Here is a 19,162-nt window from a genome sequence, read left to right as displayed (position 1 = left end):
GATTTTATGTATTACATAAAATGGTATATATCATATATATATAATTATATCTCTATGAATATTATATATAAGTTACATATAAAAGAAGCAGTCAATAATGTTCTCCACTGACATTTCAATGCTTGAATTGCATGCACTCTAGCTCAGCAGTGTGTTCAAACTTAAGGGTGGACTCGCTCCGTCAGCCCCCTGGGAAGAAGTGGGCACATTTACCTCAGGAGCGGACTGTCTTTGTATCTGGAAGCGGCTTCTGACTCACCATCCATGGGCAGTTTCTCATCTCTGGAGTTGGGTTTGCGCTGGTCCCTCCATACCCTGACCCCGAACAGCACAGGACAGACTGGGGTCAGGCGGGCAAGGCAGATACGACCAGGAGGACAAGCAAGCTAACTGGCCCTGATTTTCTGCAGAAAGCAAACTGTACTCAGCTTTTCTGGATGGCTGAGTTCTCTGTAGCCTTAGGCAAAAAACCTAAATTTTTAGCATCTTGGTTATTACTTATGTCAAATATGACTTATGTGAAACTACAGGTCTGTTGCAAGAATCAATGGAGATGCCATATGTCAGTGGTCCTCAATCTTTTGCCTAAGTTGGGATGGGGCCCAAGAATTTGAATTTCTAATAAGCTGCCCCCCACCCCCTCCATACACACTCTGAGAACTGTCAGTCCGTGAGAGAGTTACAAATGTGTGATGCACTAATATTGCTATATAAATCAATGGAGCTAATCAGTTATGTATTGTTTCTAGGAAGGAGACAGGCGTAGCATTTTGATTAAAAGCTAGGAGGGCCTTACTGTAAGTATGAAGGAGATATTCTAGGGACCCAAAGAGGCATTAAGGGATTTCCAATCCCCAGAAGAACCTGAAGACACCAGATGGACTCCTAATAGAGCAAGGAAACCTTACCCAAGCTGGGCATGTGCACTTGTGCGTGCCCCACATTGTCAGGAATGGGACTCCCTAAAGGTAGAGCTTTGGACAGAGAAGAGCAGGGCCTGGGAGCTCTTTGCTGGGAAGGGTTGTGTGAGAATGAAAGGAACACGCATGGAGGCTGAGGAAGTGGTCCTCACAGTGACGCTGGATCCTGAACCCACGTCCTTTCCTGAGCAATGTCAGGAGCCCCCGGAGGCTGGGCTCCTTCCAGGCCCCAGAGAGCCCACGCCCAGGGCTGTTACAGCCGAGCCTGTCAGCAGCAAGAGACCGCAGTCCCCTGATCCCACTCAGGGGAGACGGGGTGATGCAGGGGGCAGAGGGCACCTCTCCACCCCAAGAACACAGGTCAAGGAGAGAAAAGTACAACTAAATGGAGGCAGGAACCTCTGGGTTTCCCCCCAGCTGCCTGGTGTTAATTCAATCCTGAGTTGCTGGGTGGCAACAGCCTCTCTCTGGCTCGGCTCTGGAACTTGGCTCTCTCGAGCCTGCGCGGCTGCCTGTGGCTGAGAGGGCACTGGGTTCCAGGGCCTTCTACCGGGAGTGAGGGAGGCCGGTGCCTTTCCCCTCGGCCTCCTGGCCTCCGCACCCCGGCAGTGTGCTTGGCCGGCTCTGTCCCCCACCTCCTGCTCTCACTCCAGCTGCGGGTCACTTGCAGGCTTGGCTCCAGGCTCCTCTTTGCCTGAGGGGGAGCCCCTAGCAGAAAATGAAGCAGCTCCTCTTTCTGGTCTGGATCTGCATTTCAGCCTTTCTCTGCGCCCTGTGGTCCACCTCGGTTTATTGTATGAAGGAACTTAGATGTTTAGAAGTGGCCCATGTGAAGGCCAGTTTCTGAGACCCCTTATCATGACCCTCTGCGCCCAGCCTTCACCCCTGAGCAGGCCCGACGGGGGCTCCTGTTCTTCCCGGCCCACCTCGCCTCTCTTCGCCATCCTTCTCTTGACTCCCAAGCTGGATAAACCACCCCGACTCCATACGCTCAGCTCTTGGGCTCTCTCCTCTGAGTGAGAAGATTGGCCTGGAAGCAATTTCATACCCTTGCAGAATCCTAGGACTGGGATTAATTTCCAATGTCCACTAGGACCAGATTAGCGTTTTCAGGTTAACTACATTCAAGTATCCGAACTAGCTAGAGGAAAATCTTTTTCTGAAATGTTTTCAGGACACTAGATAATCGGTTCCATCACGCTGAGGCAGCTATGGATGGTCTGCCTTAAATGTCACCTGTGGGTACTGTCTTTGTTTCTCTTTTTCAACACAGGCAAATTCCATTTTTTTCTGGCTGAATATAACCCACATTGTTTCAGAAACTAAGAAGAGTTCAAGGCCATTGGTGTGTGTTTGGGAACACTTTCAAGACTACTTTCTTTTTTTATTAAACTTTTTAAAAGCTTACTAAGATATAACTGACAAATATAATTTTAAGATATTTTAATGATGATTTGAGGTATGTATAAAAGCCCTAATTTCTTATGTTTATCCTGTACTTCTATCAAGTTTAGGAGACACATCAGATTCCTTTTCTTGAAATCTTAGAGAAGTAGATACAATAAACCCTCTCTATCAATGGCATTTGGGTAAAGTGGTCATTGTTTCATCCGTTCTCTCATGAATGCATTCTACAAACATTCACAGAGGACTTAAAGATCAGACACAACCCTGGCTGTAAGATGCAGATGTGTTTGGAAGACTTCAGTGGTATATGCAAATGCTATACTGTCACTTATTTACATTTGTGGGTTTTCTAAAAAGTGGAACAAGAAGGGAATGTGTGTATATGCATTTGTTTATTTGTGTGAGTATCTAAGGTCATTAATAGTTGTTCAGACCCAACCAACTGGCTATACCTTGGAGCATGGAAAATATACACACATGAAAGGGAAATTGACCAAGCTTGTTTCATTGTCCTAAGGCGTACCATGAATAGCTAAGAAAGTTAACATCAGTGAATCACTGGATGGAATATTCATTGGAAAGATAAGCATTTTGATATTTCACTCTGTTGATAACAAAGGTAGGTTAGTCCTTAGGGAACGGAATATTGACTATGTAATAAAATGGGACTTTTAGAATGGCCTGTTTTTTTGCACAAGCTGAATTACTCTTTCTACAAGTTCACCCACCGAGTTATACATCAGAGTCAAAGAAACACAGAATTTTAGACTTGGAAGAGAGGTTGGCATGAAAGAATGGCTGAGAGTGAATATTCTATTAGGCTATGTTTGCAGCCAAGCAAAGGGCTTAGATGCAAAGAACAAACACTGTTCATTAGACTCCTCTAGACCATGGAGTCTGTCTGGTTGGATATGTCTTCTAAGCTTTCCATCTCAACTCTCAACCTTTTGAAAACTTAGAGTCGTAAGATCCTGGAAGATACAGCACACTCCTCTGCCTCTGGGGTATTTGCTGCCACTGTTTTGAGCTTTATAATAACAGGGCTTTCTAACATGTAGAATCTCTGGGAAGAATACCAAGATGACCCAGGGCAAGGAGATGGCCAAGCTGTTGGGCTGACCATCTGAAAAGGGGGAGCTGCTCAGATTCACTGGGAGCATTGCTGTGCCAGGGGTGATCTTTGCTTACCTCTGAAATATTGATCCGGCCCTCCTGGAAGGAGCAGGTGGTGGGGTCATGAGTGCAAAGGTTGCGGTACTTGCACCAGTGGCAGCGGAAGGCGCTGTTGACACAAGACAGGCACCTGCAGGGATGGAGACAGTAAGAGGCAGAGAGAAGGGAGCTGCGGGGGGAGGTAAGGGCCACAGGGAGCCCATATGTCATGATGGAAGTCTGCATCCTAGTCTCTCTCTCAGGAGGGTAGACTGGTGGTGAATCCCCTAGTTCTGAGAACTGTAGATTCTACCTCCAAGATGTTCATGGGACCAGAAAATAGAAAGAAAAAAAAAAAGTGAGTTCAAAGTGGGGACACTGTAATGTACAAAGCAGTGATGTGCTAGGGCTAGCTTATATCAACTTATGAGGCTGATTATTAATATTTTCAGTCATTTTGCAAGTAGACTGGTATCAACTAGATTGACTTGAAATCTGCTGTGGAGGGAGTATTTACACCATAGAAATTGGCAAACCCTACAGACTAGTTTTTTTTTCCTCCTGATCACTGCTACCATTATACCAGCACTTACAAGACCACAGCTGAAAAGAGCCCAGGGATAGAAATTGGGCAGATCTGATTCCAGTTCTTGCCACTGCCACTGGGGTCACACTGAGTAAGTCACTTCTCTTTCTCAATTGGAATTTCTTCGTCTGTCTGTAATAAAACTTTCCTTTCTTCTTGTTTAGCATCAAGCAAGATAAAGTATAAGAAATGGTTTTGAAAAGCATAACTATAAACGTATCATTTTCAAATGCTTAACTTATTCAAGCTCTTCAGTCATATCTGACTGTTAGGGATTGGTGCATACCACCTGTGTTACAGAACTCCGGGGGCGGTAAACAGTATCAAATGGTAACTGTCCAAGTCTCCAAGTAGCCAGACAGGGAACCAATAGGCTGTGTGTGTGGTTCAGGTGTTTCTTGCCAAGGTGAGAGATTCTTTCGCTCCTGTTTCACCTGGCGGCTGTGGGTGAAGCAGCTCTCTTATTTTGGTTCTCTGTGTGTGATCAGATCATTGTAAGGATGGAAATGGGTTTTGTAGGTGGGGTTGGTTTTCCTGTTCGTTGCCAGCTCCACCAGGTCTAGGCTTTCACTAGCCCAACTAGACCAACCTGAACAGGACTCGGCCCGGCTGCAGTCTGGCGCCACCTGGTGGGGGCTCTCTTACATTTGGGTGGATGGGGCTTGATGCAGGGGGTTGCTGGCAACATGCGGCGGTGTGTTGGGTGTATTATCAGCCCCTCTACACTTCATCTTCCCTGGGCTGACAATTTTTAACCCTTTCTGGATATACCCAAAGTTAACTTGTTTCTGAGCTTAGGCCAGATTGACTGATTCTTGCAAACATCCTATGATTCAGCAAGAAAATAATGAAAATGGACCAAAGATGATGAGATGGGTTCGAAGCTTGGCTCTTCAACTTGCTAATGTTAGGACCTTTGTTGCAGCACATATCTTCTGTGGGACTCAGTTTACCATATTAAAAGGACAGGATTGCATTTGATTCCCTGACTTTTTACTATGGATGCTAAGAATAGAGAAGGGTCGGTAGAGTTTGGCAATAAAATGGAATCTTTGCTGAGGGAGATGTGGATATTTTCCCCTAAAACTTGCTGCCTCTGACAGCATCTTTGTTGCCATAGAACAAGTGGTGACATCACACTGGCCTGCCAAGGGGCTGGGGACGTCCTTACAAACAATGGATTCCATTACCACTGTGTTGGACTTTGAGAAGGAGGTTGGGAGGTCCTTTCTCCAAGATGTTTTCCCAAAACAGGGTTAGCTGGGATTGGAATGCAGTGGTTAGGGAACAATTTTGTCTCTTCCGGCTTCAGCTGTTTACCACCCTACCCTGGCTTCCCCCAGGCCATTTTTGCCACTTGTCCTTTCTCAGCACATCAATTGATTTGTCCCAAATCAGCTAAGCTACGTTTCCTTCCTTAACTACTGTGGAGACCCTAGAACTCTGGCAGATGATTCTAATCATAAAATCAAGATCAGAAAAGGGAAGACTAAGGAGAATGGGATCATTTGTCTATTTTAATGGCTAAGGATTCCTTTTGGGCTTAGCTGAAACAGACCCTCGGGCCCAAAGCCTGGACATACAGACCTGATGCCGTGGAGTTCTGCCTATTATTATGGACCTCAGCTTGTCCTGTCCTGGGCAACAGGGAGCATGAATCCAGAGAATGTTCTCAACTGATGCTCCTTTGGACATGGGGTTGTTGCCTTACTGAATTATCTCTGTAATAGCAATAACCTGTGTTTTTTATCTTTCTAAATCAAGTGGTGCATGAGTTCCGGGTTCATATGGAAAGAGTCTCTGATTCCTTTTCAGGCAGGATTGGCAAAAACCAAGTACAGGTCTCTTTCCTCTATTCCTGGCCCTGCTTTTTACCAACGAAATGCTCCTGCACACTGTAGGATCTCATAGCTTTGTGGGCATCCACTGGTAAGCATTCTACTGCTGCAAGTGGCTGGTGAGGTCAGCTGGGCTGGACTCAACCCCTCTGGAGTCTGCGGTTTGGTCTGGTTTCCCCTCCTCTTTAAGAATTTGACGGATGTGTTTGGACTATGGTGGAGTTAAGATATCCCCTCCCCCTTCCAGTCGGGACCCTTTCATTGCGTGCTGGGTGAAGCTACTGACCCGGACCCAGCCCCTCCTGTGGCGGCAGCTGTGCACAGAGCTGAAGTATCTCTAATTCCCTCTTCATTTGTTCATGGACGAGGTGTCTAAACTCCATTCACTGTTAATCTTTGTGTTCAAAGCCACCACCAAGTGCTCTAAGATGGACAACTTGTCTCAAGGTCCCCGGACCATGACTTCTGTCCTTATTTCACTCTGTTGACAGTCTTCACTATAGAATGGGAGGCAGGGTGTTGTGGGGAGGCAGCAGGGGAGTCTGTGAGAGTAGAGGCTGTGGGGAGTGAATGCCATGCAGTTACTCTAGCTGAATACATGGGACAGAACTGAAAAGTCACATGCAGGGAGAGCTCACTCTGTTCCGGACAATGTGCCAGGCCCCAGAGGGAGACCGCGAGGTGCCTCGGACATGATTTGAGCTTAGAGAAACCCCACCCTCTCTCCAGACTGAGGGCAGGACTCCTGATGGGTGCTTACAGCTGGTGAGCGCTGCAGTTGTAGAACTTGAACTCAGTGCTGACAAATATCTTCCCTGTCTCCTTGGATCTTAGCTGCAGCTCTAATCCAAACCAATCTGGAAAAGAGAAAAAAAAAAAGAAGAAGGGGGTGATAATGTGACAGCCCACGACAGACTCTAACCATTCCAGGGCCGTCTTGGGGCCCAGCTGGTAGATGGAACTTGCCTCAAGAGCCCCTTTCACTCTGCTATTACCAGCCCATCGCTGAGACCCGGAGACCCCCACACCCCTCTTAGGGAAGCAGTAATGAATCAGCTCCCACAGAACCCCCTGCCTTGGTCAGGTATGTTCAGATACTGAAAAACCTCCAGAGCCCCCCAGACCCCAGTTCTGTGGAAAGAACTCTGCCGAAAAGCAATGGCTGGAGCCGCTGCCGTTCCTAAAAGGGAAGGGAAGTCTGGAAAAACTCTCTGCGCACCGTGTAGCTTTCTTGAACCCAGATGGGGGCAAGGGATTTCCTTCCTTCTGAATTTTGCTCTGGGGCATGGCAGTTTTCTTCCAAACCAAGTTATATATATATAAGCCCATATTAGTGTCTGGCATAAGAAGACTTGGTCAGACAACTTCTGTCCTGGTACTTGCCAGCCCAGTCGCTTGCATCCTCTGCTCTGGGCCACCCTGGCAGGTAGCCCCTAGTGTGTGACTCTCATGGATACTGCTTACCTTGATCCAGAGGGATGACAGGGACATCCTTAGGCCCAGGAGAGATGCAGATGACCTGGCTCCCGGACACCTGTCCCTCCACCTCTGTCAGGTTCCCAAAGGCACAGGAGATGCCCGCAGACAGATCAGGAGCGTCACTCACAACTAGGCTGAGCTGCGGGAAGAGCAAAGAGGCTCAGGAGCAAAGCAACAGTACTACAGAAAGAGCCCTAAGGGCTTAGGAGACCTGGGTTCGAGACCGGGCCCTGCCGTGGCCTGCTTGCTCACTGATGGCCTCTGGCCTGACCTCTAAAGAAGGACATTGGTCCAGGTGATCTGGCTTTGACCTGGAACAACTCAGAAGTGCTGCCGGGGACGTGCAAGATCAATGGTCTTTATCAATGTTATTATTAATTTATTGTTCATTCTTGTCCAGCATCAGAAAGCCCCGGGGATAGGGTGAGGAAGACTGGAGGGAAAGGTACCCAAAGCCATCCACAGACCCTGCTCATTTTGATAGGAAACCACGAAACTTGCAAGCACGTCATGAGCTGAGCCCTTCGCAAACAAGTCTGAGCCTCGGCCCGCCAATCTGGAGGCTTGCCAGCTTGGTGGAAGAAAACGAGCTCCTCGCCTTTGCTTAACATTCAGGGCCACTTATCAAGGGGTGGGCTTCCTAGTGTTCCCAGTGTGCTAGTCTCTAGTGTTTCTGAGCTTTCTGGGGTTTCTGCTTCTCTGCCCCCCGGTGGCGCTCTCCCTCTCTGGGGCTCTCTGCTCCTGGACAGCTTCCCTAGGATACAGCAGTGCTTTGCCAGGAGTTTCGGGGGGCAGGCAGAGAAAGCAGGGAAGTGGGCACCAAGGGCTCGGGTGATGGGATGATGTCTGCTGTCTACCGATGATTCTAATAATCTAGGCCAGTGGTTTCCAGCCTTTTCTAGTTTGAACACCCTCCTTTGAGTGGTAAACAATATCACAGATTGTCAGAAGAATATGTTGATTGAGAAACTCCTGAATGGCAAAATGCTGCTGTGAATTCAGTGCACTTGGAAATGAGTTTGTACTCAATTCCCACAATATAACATGTAAGCGGGGTTTGAAACTGTAGGTACGAAATGTGACTGGCTCCCTTTAGCAGCTAAAATGGAGGGTACCCATGAGAGCTCCTGGTGACAACACCCCTGTGGCCTCCTAGTTGGGGATCTGGACACCGAAGGTGGGTCCCTCTTTGTCTTCCTGCCAGCACCTGGTGGCACTATCTGCATTATCTGCAGGGGGTTCTCAGTCACAGTGGGAGTCACCTAGCCTTCCTATATATTTGTTTGCTGCTGCATCTCCGTCCTAGTTTCGTTTCCATGGGGCAGAGAGATTTGGGGTCAAACTCTCCTGTTGGTTCCTTCAGCTTCATGGGAGCCAAAACCTCCTGGTGGGGATGAATGAACAGAAATCTTGGAAGGTCCATTAACTAATTAATATTCATAAATGCTCATAAAAACTTCAGAATGAGGTAATTGTGCAGGGCTTGAGGACATGAAATATTTTGGGTTGCACCTTGACAAGGCGGTGAAGGGCTATTTTACCCTCTTTAATATTCTCTTGAAGCACACACGGACTGTGAATTAAGTCTCTGTCTGTCTCTCACACACATTCCCACACACACAGGGACAACTCACAGGTTTCTCTGAGAGACGATATCAAGTATATCGTCTAGGAGGACTATAAATGTAGCATAAACCAAAGAACGTACTATTTGGTATTTGATTGCATTATGTCATAGGCATTTGTTACTAATGCAAAAATCTAGATTTACAGAATAGATCAATGGATAATGAATTTATGGGCACTATGGAGAATGACTGTGCCTTTACATTAGAATTTACTGTAGGTTTTCTATAAACTTAGAGCATTCAAGCACGACCTATTCACAGATCCCTGGGCAACTGTTAAAGGAACACACCCACACATGCGCAAGCTCCGTGCTCCCTGCCCTCTTCCCCCGGGTAAGTTACTTACCAGCAGGCTGTGCTCAGACACCGAGATGCTGCTGGGGTGCACCTCGAGGCTCATGCACTGGCTGATGCTGGCGGCAAATCGATTCGGTTCCCAGGCCCGTTGGCACTTGTCCCTGCGGGAGCACCTGCCATAGACAGATTCACAAAAGTCAGGCCTCTGAGAACTATCTCTTTGGCTCCACTGTCCCCTGGGGATAAGGAAGAGGGGCTTGTGGCTCTGAAGCCTGTGGCTTGTCTTCTCACTACAACTTTCACTTGTCCCAGAGCCAAATGGTCTCTGTTGCAGTTAAACACAGACCAACAGGAAGTGGGATTAACAAGAGATGCAGTTTAGATAAAAAGAGTTGTTCTTGGTTGTTAGCACCTCTGCAGGATGTTCAGCTGGTGAGGGAGGGAAGTTTGGGGACTGTGAGAAGTAGCACCCAAGAGGCTAAGAATACGACCTTTGGAACTAGCTGCCTAGGTTCCAACCCTAGACGGACTGCACACTAGCTGTGTGTCCTGGGACAAGTAACTTAATCTCTCTGTGCTTGTTTCTTCCACTGTAAAATGGTGAGGATAATGGTAACACTCTACCCCACAGGGTTGGAGTAAGGATTAACTGAGTTAGTGCCTAGAAAATGGCTTGTTAGCCCTATAATAGTAATATTAATAATGGTGATTATTAATATTGTTACTCTCCTCCAAGGTAATTAAAAAGTCTGGACGGGTCTTAGCTGTGTGGGACAGTGTGCATGTGATCTTGTGGCTGGATTAATGGCTCTTTGAAGGCAGGGACCATGTTTTATTCATTGGGGTATTCTACCTGTCACATGGTATATTTTAAATAAATGTTTGTGGTGTGAAATAATGCCTGGAGACAGAGAGACAGACAAGGAGTCGCACACGGGGCTGCCTCTGTCAGACAGCGTGTGTGGCCATTTCTCCCGACATCTTCATCTCTGGCTCCAGGCTTCTCTTCTCACAGAGGCAGGTGCGCATGGCGACACCTGCGTGCAGGGGCGTCTGGTCACCACCTGTGTCACAGGGGAACATGCTCCAGGGCTGGGGCTTCTCCAAACCAAACAGCCAGTGGAGACACCGCAAGATTCCACAATCAGGCAGTGATTCCACCCGAGCTCCCCCAGCCCCTCCCCCGCTTCCTTTCCAGGCACATAATGGATCTAAATATGAATGCTGTCAAAGAAAAGAATTATTGAGGTTTAAGTGAATCCTTAAGATAGCACTAAAGTGAGCTCTTGACTGGAGCCTTTATCTCATTGACTCCCTGAAATGGCTCTTTTTTATCATACTATTTATGGCAACGGCCCTAACAGAGATAAATAGCCTCAGAGACAATAACACACTTGCAAGAGCAGGGCAGACAGCAGCGACAGGACGGTTTCGAATCCCCCCGGGGCCCGAGGCTCTTCAGCTCTCTCCCTGAGCCTCTGCCTCCACTGCAGTCCCGCGTGTGGCCTGGGAGCTGCGGGGGAGCCCATCAGCGCATTCCTGTTACCCAGGCAGGCTGGGGGTGGGCAGGCAGGAGGGAGGGCATTACAGGGGAGGGTGTGAACGACCAGAAGAGGAGAACCCTCTGGGTATAAGCAGGAAAAAGGCTTGCTCCCCACAAGCTCTTGGCAGGCAGAGTGCTGGAAGGACAGGTGTGCCCCGGTACGTAGGTGGGATTTTCTATAATAGGTAAAGGGTTCAGAGGATAGAGGAAATCCGAGACTCTCCTGATGTGGTGCCATCATTCCAGTAGCCACAGCAGATCTAGATCAGGGGGATGACAAGGGTGGTCTGGGGCCACCAGGAGACTCAAGCATCATAGATTTGTAGGTAATAGTACAAGTACGGAAGGTGGCTGTTCTTGCTGATGAACAAATGATAGCCCCCATCTATATTCTGGTGTTTTCTGTAAGTGAGAAGTGCCACGGGCACGGAGGCTGGGGGCAGTGAGCAGTATAGCTGGGCAGGCCCACTGCACGGTGAGAGGGCAGGTAGCCCAGGACTGTTTGCATGGAGCTGGGAGCAGCTGTCAGGTTCTTTGGGAAAAAATATTGAGGAGAGAGCCTGCTGGCTGGCAGGTCAGCCTCACTGAAAGGAACCTAAGATTTTAGCTATCTTTGTCACTCCTGGGGCACAATCCGGGTGGCATCTGCATCTTACCACTCATCTGATCTAAACGACGACTACGGATTCTTTTCAGAGCATTTCTTGCAAAATGTCTTGGAGGAGTCTCTTACCTCGAAACCCAAGCAGGGAGCGCAGTATTTGTGGGCTCAAATCCAGTCCAGATTTTGCATCTGTGAGGCGCCAGCTTCCCTCCCTCCCTCCATAGCCCTCCCAACACCTGCTGCAGAGGCTGGAAGCCAAGCGCTATTGTGCAGGGCCCTGAACTCTGGCCCTCTGCCTCCGCCTCCACACCAAACCCGGCACATTTCATGGAGATGCTTTGCTGGCTGGCACCGAGCCATGGAGTTTCCAAGTCCACTGGGGAACAGAATTCCTAGCCAGCTCCTCCCTTTCGGGCTTTCACCCTTTTCTCTCCTTCTGGGGCTCTTCAAATTAGGAAGTTTAAGTGTGATTTTGCATTTCTATTGAGCTGGTATTCAATGGGAGGGATGTGTCTGTATAGGGGGTGTGAGACCCAGTGGAGTGAGATGGGACTTCTTGGAATCCTGAATTAATGAGGCCAGAAGGGTCCTCGCAAGGGATCAGAGTCCATAATAATTATTTTGATTTGTGTGTAGCCTATTGTGGGCTTCCTTATTTCCAAAGCATTTATTATTTCATTCAGTCCTTAGCATCCACCTGTGAAGCAGGCATTATCCCTATTTAGCGATGGGGAGATGGAGGGCCAGAGGTTTAGATCATCTAGGGTCACACAGCAGCTACCTGGAGTCCACGGCTCCCAACTCCAGTGCACTGCCACGTGCACACTCACGCCAGGAGGCACCTAGCTCAGGCTGCGCTGAGTAGGTGCATGGGAAACCCTTGTGACTTCTTCCAACACCACTACGCTTCCCCGTACAGATAGGTACAGACTTCTGAGCAGCTGGGAGGGCAGAATTTGGAGGTGAAATGAAAGACACAGCAAGGCATGGCACTTGGAAAGAAGCCCCTACCTCCCCCACGGCCTCTTTTCCTCTTCCTGCTCTCAGCATTCCGACCACAATTAGAATTATTGCTCAGAAGAGGGAAATTCCTCTCCTGTTGCAAATCACTTTCACATCCCTCATTAACACTCCCAGGAAAGCACCTGGTCTTCTGCATTCTAGGCCCTTTTCCAGAAGGGTTTCCAGACTTACATGTTGTGCAGGGCACACCAGCCACAGTGAGGGTCCCCGGAGCTCAGGCACTCTCCACAAGTCGTGTACTGTTCGCATGACTCCACGGGGACCCTGGTGACCTGGCAGAGGGAAGAGAGAGAGCATGGTCAGACCACTCAGAGGCGTGCATTCAGACTCACCCACATCTATCCCTTGCCCTGTTACTGCCCCTAAAGGGGTTGCACTGTGGGGAAAATCGGTAGCTTCAGTGTTCTCATCCTGGTGCAACGGGGATGTGTTCCTGAGGAGGCAGACCCAAGGCTGCTTGCCCTCGCCAGAGGTAGAGGCACATCCTCCCATGTCTCTCTGCCTACCCCTGAAGACCTTGCAAGAGCCAGGCATGCCTATGGCAAGTGCGGAAAATGGTTAACTCTCCTGCAAGGCTAGTGAGTGACCCCGACTCGTTTCTGAAGAGCTTTCAGCTGGGCTTGGGCTCAGACATCCTGCCTACACAGAAAACATTTAAAAAGGGAGGGAAGCAGAAACTGTTCCTATCAAGTAATAGTCATCATATGGCACAGGCTCTTTACAGCCAACCAAACATACCACCTGGATCCAATCATTCCGTTCTCTGATGCCGGCATTCAGTTTCTCTAGTAAATCTCACATCCTTTGAAACATCTAGCTCAATGGGAACATACACAGAGATGAGCTGCCTGTCTGATTTTGTCTTGCTGGGGAAAGTGGGAATTCGCAGATCGAGCCCCTGTACCCGCCCCACTCCACCCAAGAGAGTAGAGCTCTTGCAAACTCCTCCTGGCTTCCCTGTGGGGCCCTGCAGGGACTTGAGGTGGACCTGGTTGGACATGATCCGCCCTGAACTGCCCCGATTATGTGACCTTAAGGCCAGGCAAGGGGTCAGGAGGCTGGTGGGCTGCATTTGTGGGCTAGGGTGGGGTTCTCATTTATTAGGGCACAGAGGTTCCCCACCTACTGGATGGGTGAACTCAAGTAAAAACGCCAAGTGTGGCCCAGAAGCACCGTGCTCTGCCTTTGGCAGAGGGACCAAGAGCTGATGGAGACACCTTCACAGCATCCTCCTGAGAGGCTGGGGATGGAGTCTTAACACCGCTTATCCAGCAAATGTTCATCAGCTGTCACTATGTGGAGGGTCCGGTGCTATGCAAGAGAGAAAGAGCAGCAACACAGATCCAGCCCCAGCGGGCGCCCCCCCAGCCCCTCCCCCTGCCCTCCCCCACCACAATGCATAGCAGGAGTTGTAATTATAAAGGGAAAGCCGCTCTACATGGCACTGAGAGGCCTAGACTGGGGTGGCTGTGTGCCCTGGGGGCCTTTGGAGCTTAGAGGAGGGGTACCCAGTACAACCCATGTGGAGGAAGGGACCAGGGAAGAAGGGTGAGTCTGGGTGAGAGGGTGCTGATGTGGAGACCTGGAAGGGCATTCCGAGCTGAGGGCTTATCATGAGCAGAAGTCATCACAGGCAAGCTCACTGGAACTCAAGCGTAGGGTGTGCCCTGGATGGGGTGGGGTGAGCGAGGAGGCTGGTGGGATGGAAGCAGGGCCACAGGTCGAAAGGTCTTGTGAACCAGCCCCACGACCTTCCTTTCTCTGTTGGGTGCCCCTCCCATTCTATCACATCATGACACTTAACATTCCATATTAAAAAGGCTTTTCTGCAAGTGAGTGACATGATCAGCTTTGAACATCTCTGACCTCTCTCTAATAATAAAAATATGAAACGCAGGAAGGATAAGTAACATCTTGCAATCTGGTTTAAAACATTGATATGCTCAGTGGAGGTTTGGGGACAGCTGGTTTGAAAGACCCCAGGGTTCAAGTTGCCTCTGTGTCCAATATGACTGGAGCAGGATATAATAGTTTAAAGAGCTCATGTGCTCCTGGGCTGCATGCATAGACATGGTGTCAGGATCGAGAGAGGCCACCCTACCCTGGGAAGTCCCCAGGCCAGGTCTCTGCAACTTGCCCCCAGAGGGGCATTTCTCAATCAGAGATCCTTTGCAGAAGGGTGTTCAGGATGGAGTGGGACCCAGATATGGCATTTGAAGTACAGCTGATGGACCTGGGTTGTTTACTTAGATCAAAGAAGACAAGTCACAAGGTGGCCACAGAGACTGTTTCCAACATCTGATGGCAGCACTGTGGCTACAATAGACTCATGGGTGAAAAGGTTCAGGAAAGTCCAGCTGAAGAAAGTGAAGGTTGTCCAATAATGCACAGCCCTTGCTTCTGGAAGGAACTCCCATCACCAGGATATGTAAGCAGAGTCAAGGTGACAAATGTCTGGGAGGCTGGGAAAGGGATTTCTGCCGTCCAGAGAAGGCTGCATTAGTCCTTCCGACTCTGACATTCAGGATTCAATTTCCTGTGGTTTATCTAACTCCTCCCAGAGACTATTTATGATTTCTGCCCTGAATGACTTGCACAGTGAAAAGATAACTCCCAGCCTTCACCAGCAGTGAGTGATGTCACATCACCTTGAGGAACAGCCCCTGGCCCCTGCCTCATGGCCTGGGATTCCTATAAAAGCACCTGTCTGGCAGGAGCCTGCCAGTCACTCTCCTGCTAGTGTGTCTCTCCCGGGCCTGGGACTCTGCCCTTCAGGATATCGGTGACCTCGGACACGCAGTTGGCTTCCGCCGGCCCCTCCAACCAGCCATCCGAGGCCTGAGAGCAGCCCAGTGCCCAGGCTCCCTTTCCTGGGTTTTGGGCTCCGTGTGAGTGATGTCTGCATCTGGCTGGAAATTAAAACAACTGTCTGCATTGCATTCGGCCCGTCTGTCAAAACACAGCCCAGCTCTCAGCAGCTGGGAAGGGGGGCCCTGAATGGGAGCAGTGTCTCCAGCAACAAAGCCCACTTTGATGCCAAGTGCCACGGAGATAGTGAGAACCCTGTTCTTCTCCAAACATGAAACCAATAGCACAACTATTTTTCCTGTTTCCTGGGCCTTCCTGGTGGGAATTTTTTTTTTTTTTAATGCATTGAGTTGAACAGCAAAGTGAAACAGGAAACATAAGGCAAGGGGGAGTTCTAAAACTTGAATTATTCTCTCCTCCAAGATCTAATTGCTACACATAAACCAGAGGGAAGAAATGTCACAGGGACTGGGAGGAGACCCTCAAAGTCAGATGTTTCCATGAGCTCTGTCTTTTCTATAATCGTGTGTTTCTATACTCATTCATCAACCAGTATTCACTGATCACAAGGCACTTCGTGTGAATAAAAAGAACAGCAGATTAAAACAGAGCCATCACCTTCAAGTCACAAACAGACTAGCAATAAAAAGAAGAAAGTGATGTGTATTCTAAGGGTTATTGAAAGATGGCAGAGGGAATTCAGAGCAAAGAGAAAATCCTTCTGTGTCTGTCTTGCCCAATGCGATAGCCACTCGCCTGTGCGGCTGGGAACAAATGAAATGTGACTAGTGAGAATTGAGATGTGTGGAAAGGTCACAGTACACACTGGAGTCTGAAGATTTAGTCTGGAAAAAAAGGAATATACAATATCACATTAATGGTATTTTTATTGACACATGCTGAAATGTAAAATTTTGCAAATACTGGGTCAAATAAAACCTAGTATGGATTTCACCTCTTCTTATTTTTTTAAAAATAAGAAAAGTCAAAATGATACGCATAGCTCACATTTGTGGACTGCATTTTATTTCTATGGGAACAGTGCCATTTGAGATGGGAGTGTCAAGAAGGCTTCGTGAAGGACAAGGCATGTGTCTGGGTATTGAAAGGTGAATAACATTTGTACAGATGGGAAGGTTGTCATGAGAAAATACAGGACAGCAGAGTTTCTTCAGAAAACCTTGCCTGAGGGCAACAGGGTGATGGGGATAACATTTGGAGGGGCAGGTTTGGGTTAACGTGGGATGGGTCAAAAGGACCATAGAGCTAGAATATGTGAAGTCTCTAAGCTCTCCGGCCAGTCGCTCCTTGGCCAGAAGAATGTCCTCCACTGTCAAGTGGCCCTATGGCTCTCGAGGTGGGGTCCTTGAGCCAGCACCATTGGCATTACCGGTGAGACCCAAAAATCTAGATTCCACTGAGCTGGTAACTCTGGGATGCGGCCTGGGAAGTGTTTCCAACAGGCTCTCGAGCTGATCCTCATGCACACTAAAGTTTGAAAACCACTGGGATAGATGGCTTCATTCTTTGGGAAAGTCTTTTTAAATGTCAGGCCTGGGGCCAGCAAGAAATGGAATAAAACTCTGTCTTGGGGTATGGAAGGAATGCGACTGATGTGGTGATGGGATGGGGAACTCTCTGGAGCTGCTTTATGCCCAGAGAGAAACGGATTCTGTCTGAGTCTATGGAGTTCCTGAAGAACCCAGTTCAAACCTCTAGATGCCGGGGAGACTTTCTTCTGCAGCCCAGGTGACAGCCGAGCCCTCGCCTGGTGGGTAGGGGGGGATAGGAGGGGAGTTGTTTTGTGTGCTCAAGCAGGAAAGAACACTTTCTCCCAGAGAGCATCCACCCTGTCATGTGGCACTTTGTTGGGCTGACTCAGAGTTTAATGGGACACTCTGAGGTGATGCGCTAATTCGTGTTTGTTTATTATGATTGCATTTTAATTGTGCCTTGGGCTCCCCCACCCTCTTCCCCAAGTGCTGGGATCTGAGGGTGGCCCGGCTGGGATGAGAAGCCTACCGTCCGGGGACGCCCTTCTCCTGACCCCTCTGCTGTCTTCTCCCCAGGACCGTGATGCTGCTTCGGCCTGGATTCCACCCTTACGCTCTGCTTTCTCCTCTGCTTGATCTTCTATCTTGTAATTATGCCTCTAATGAATATAACTGTCCTATTAAGTCATTTACTTAAGAAATACTCTTAATTAAAGGTGACTCATACTGCGCTCTTGGCTTCCCTAGCCCTGGGGCCCGGCGTCTCCAGTGCCTTCTGTGGCCTGACTCAGCAGAGCTGGAGATCTATGTGGGAAGGCTTGGCGGGGTGTGCAGAGTTTGGGGTGGTTCCCCCACCTCTCTCAGTGCATTGTGTAGTCTCAGCACAGTGGGGGACATGACAGCATATTACTAGTGGCTGTGGGGACTAGTCACTGACATCAGCCTCATTCATGAAGATCTTGAAGAACGCACAGGCCTGTAGGGTTAGGACCATCCAGGGTGAGGCTAGGAGGGCCTCTGAGGCCCTGGTGTTTACGTTCATCCTGGACTGAGGCCCTGGACAGTTACTACCATCAGGCGCAGATGCATCTGTTCAGAGAGAAGAGGTCCCCCACAGTGAGCTGAGGAACAAGAGCCCTTTGCTTGTGGGCTTGGGATCAGAGAATCAGTGCTATGTGGCTGCCACCCTGCGTGGACGCTTGGAAGGAACTCCATGGTTCTGAGAACCCCGATGAGCCTACCAGCAAAACACCCGAGTTGAAGCGGGTCAACACAGAGGATTCTGACAGTGGATTGTGCCCAGGGCCCATGTGGCCCTTCCGTATCGCCTGAGCACCTGCATGTACTAAGCTCTCTGTTAGGCACTGGGCCTACATTCTCTGTCCTCCTGGAGCCCATGGTTTGGTTGGGAACAAAACCCAAGGAAACAGGCAATCTCAAAATGATGGAATAGATGCCACAGTAGAGGTATAATTGAGACAGTTGTCACTCAAAGGACAGAGAGCAGAGGTGTGCCTCAGGGGCACAGGCACTTAGTGTTCAAGAAGCCAGCACAATTCCTTTGTAGTCATGCAAGACAGAGAGAGAGACAGGGAAGGGAAGGAATAAGAGAAAGCTGCTCCCCAGGCTGGTGGGGCCTCTCAAGACTGAGCATTTAATCCCCTGCTTTCCTGGAATTTGTCCCCCTGCTGCCAGATGGTACACCTGTCCCCACACGTGTCCTCTGCCTCCTGACACAAGGAAAGAAACAGGCCTTCTCAGTGGCCAGGAGCCAGGCGGCGGGGGTAGGGGGTGACACACACAGCCTGGTTGGAGCATGCAGTTGGCCTGATCAACAGCCTCCAGGTTCCCAGGGCCTGGGGCACAGTGCACAGCAGCTGAAACCCAGCTGGCTCCCAGAGCCTCTCTGTTTTCCTTTGTACCTTCTCTTGGTGGTCCCTCCCTACCAGCCCACTCTTTTCTCCCCTTCGCCCCAACCCACACCTGTTTTCCAGGAAAGATCTGAGGCTCACGTACATGCATGGCTGAGGACAGATTGAAGAGAGCCCGGGCCAGGGTGGGCTGTGGACTGAGATCCGTGGCACCGTCACAGAGGCAATTAGCATCTTCCAAGTGCTTCCAGGCACATTGGTCATTTGATCTTCACAACTCCCCAGGGAGGAACAGAGCCTAGGCATTGCTAGGTATTATGATTTCCATTCGGTCCACTGGGAAATAGAGGCCTTGAAGGGGCAGCCACGTGGGCAGCCGGAGAAGCGTCCTCTGTTGCCAGTGACAGTGACATACTCTTAAGGGATCTTTCTGAGGGTGCGAGGGAGAGGAGGCTTGGGGAAAGTTCCAGCAGATAGAGGTTGAGGCAAGACCAGAGGGGGCTTGGGAGGTGG

The 19,162-nt window shown here is 49.3% G+C and overlaps 1 protein-coding gene across 2 annotated transcripts in view; it reads right to left on the bottom strand.

The window, feature by feature from the left end:
* PLXNA2 (plexin A2) overlaps nt 1–19,162 on the bottom strand; it is a 207,878-nt gene that overhangs the window by 61,748 nt on the left and 126,968 nt on the right. Inside the window, exons 5-9 of one of the 2 annotated variants that reach the window (XM_036912405.2) lie at nt 12,649–12,749; nt 9,357–9,480; nt 7,368–7,521; nt 6,664–6,760; nt 3,516–3,630 (exon numbers count right to left, since the gene is read on the bottom strand). In XM_036912405.2, coding sequence (XP_036768300.2) covers nt 3,516–3,630; nt 6,664–6,760; nt 7,368–7,521; nt 9,357–9,480; nt 12,649–12,749 — 591 coding nt within the window. Of the gene's footprint in view, nt 1–3,515; nt 3,631–6,663; nt 6,761–7,367; nt 7,522–9,356; nt 9,481–12,648; nt 12,750–15,887; nt 16,131–19,162 lie in introns of those variants that run through there. The other variant, XM_036912406.2, reaches the window with a different exon arrangement.

This window comes from Manis pentadactyla, chromosome 9 (genome assembly GCF_030020395.1).
Source record: "Manis pentadactyla isolate mManPen7 chromosome 9, mManPen7.hap1, whole genome shotgun sequence".
NCBI lineage: Eukaryota > Metazoa > Chordata > Mammalia > Pholidota > Manidae > Manis > Manis pentadactyla.
Note: the sequence above shows the minus strand (reverse complement) of the source record. Positions and strands in the feature narration are given on the sequence as shown.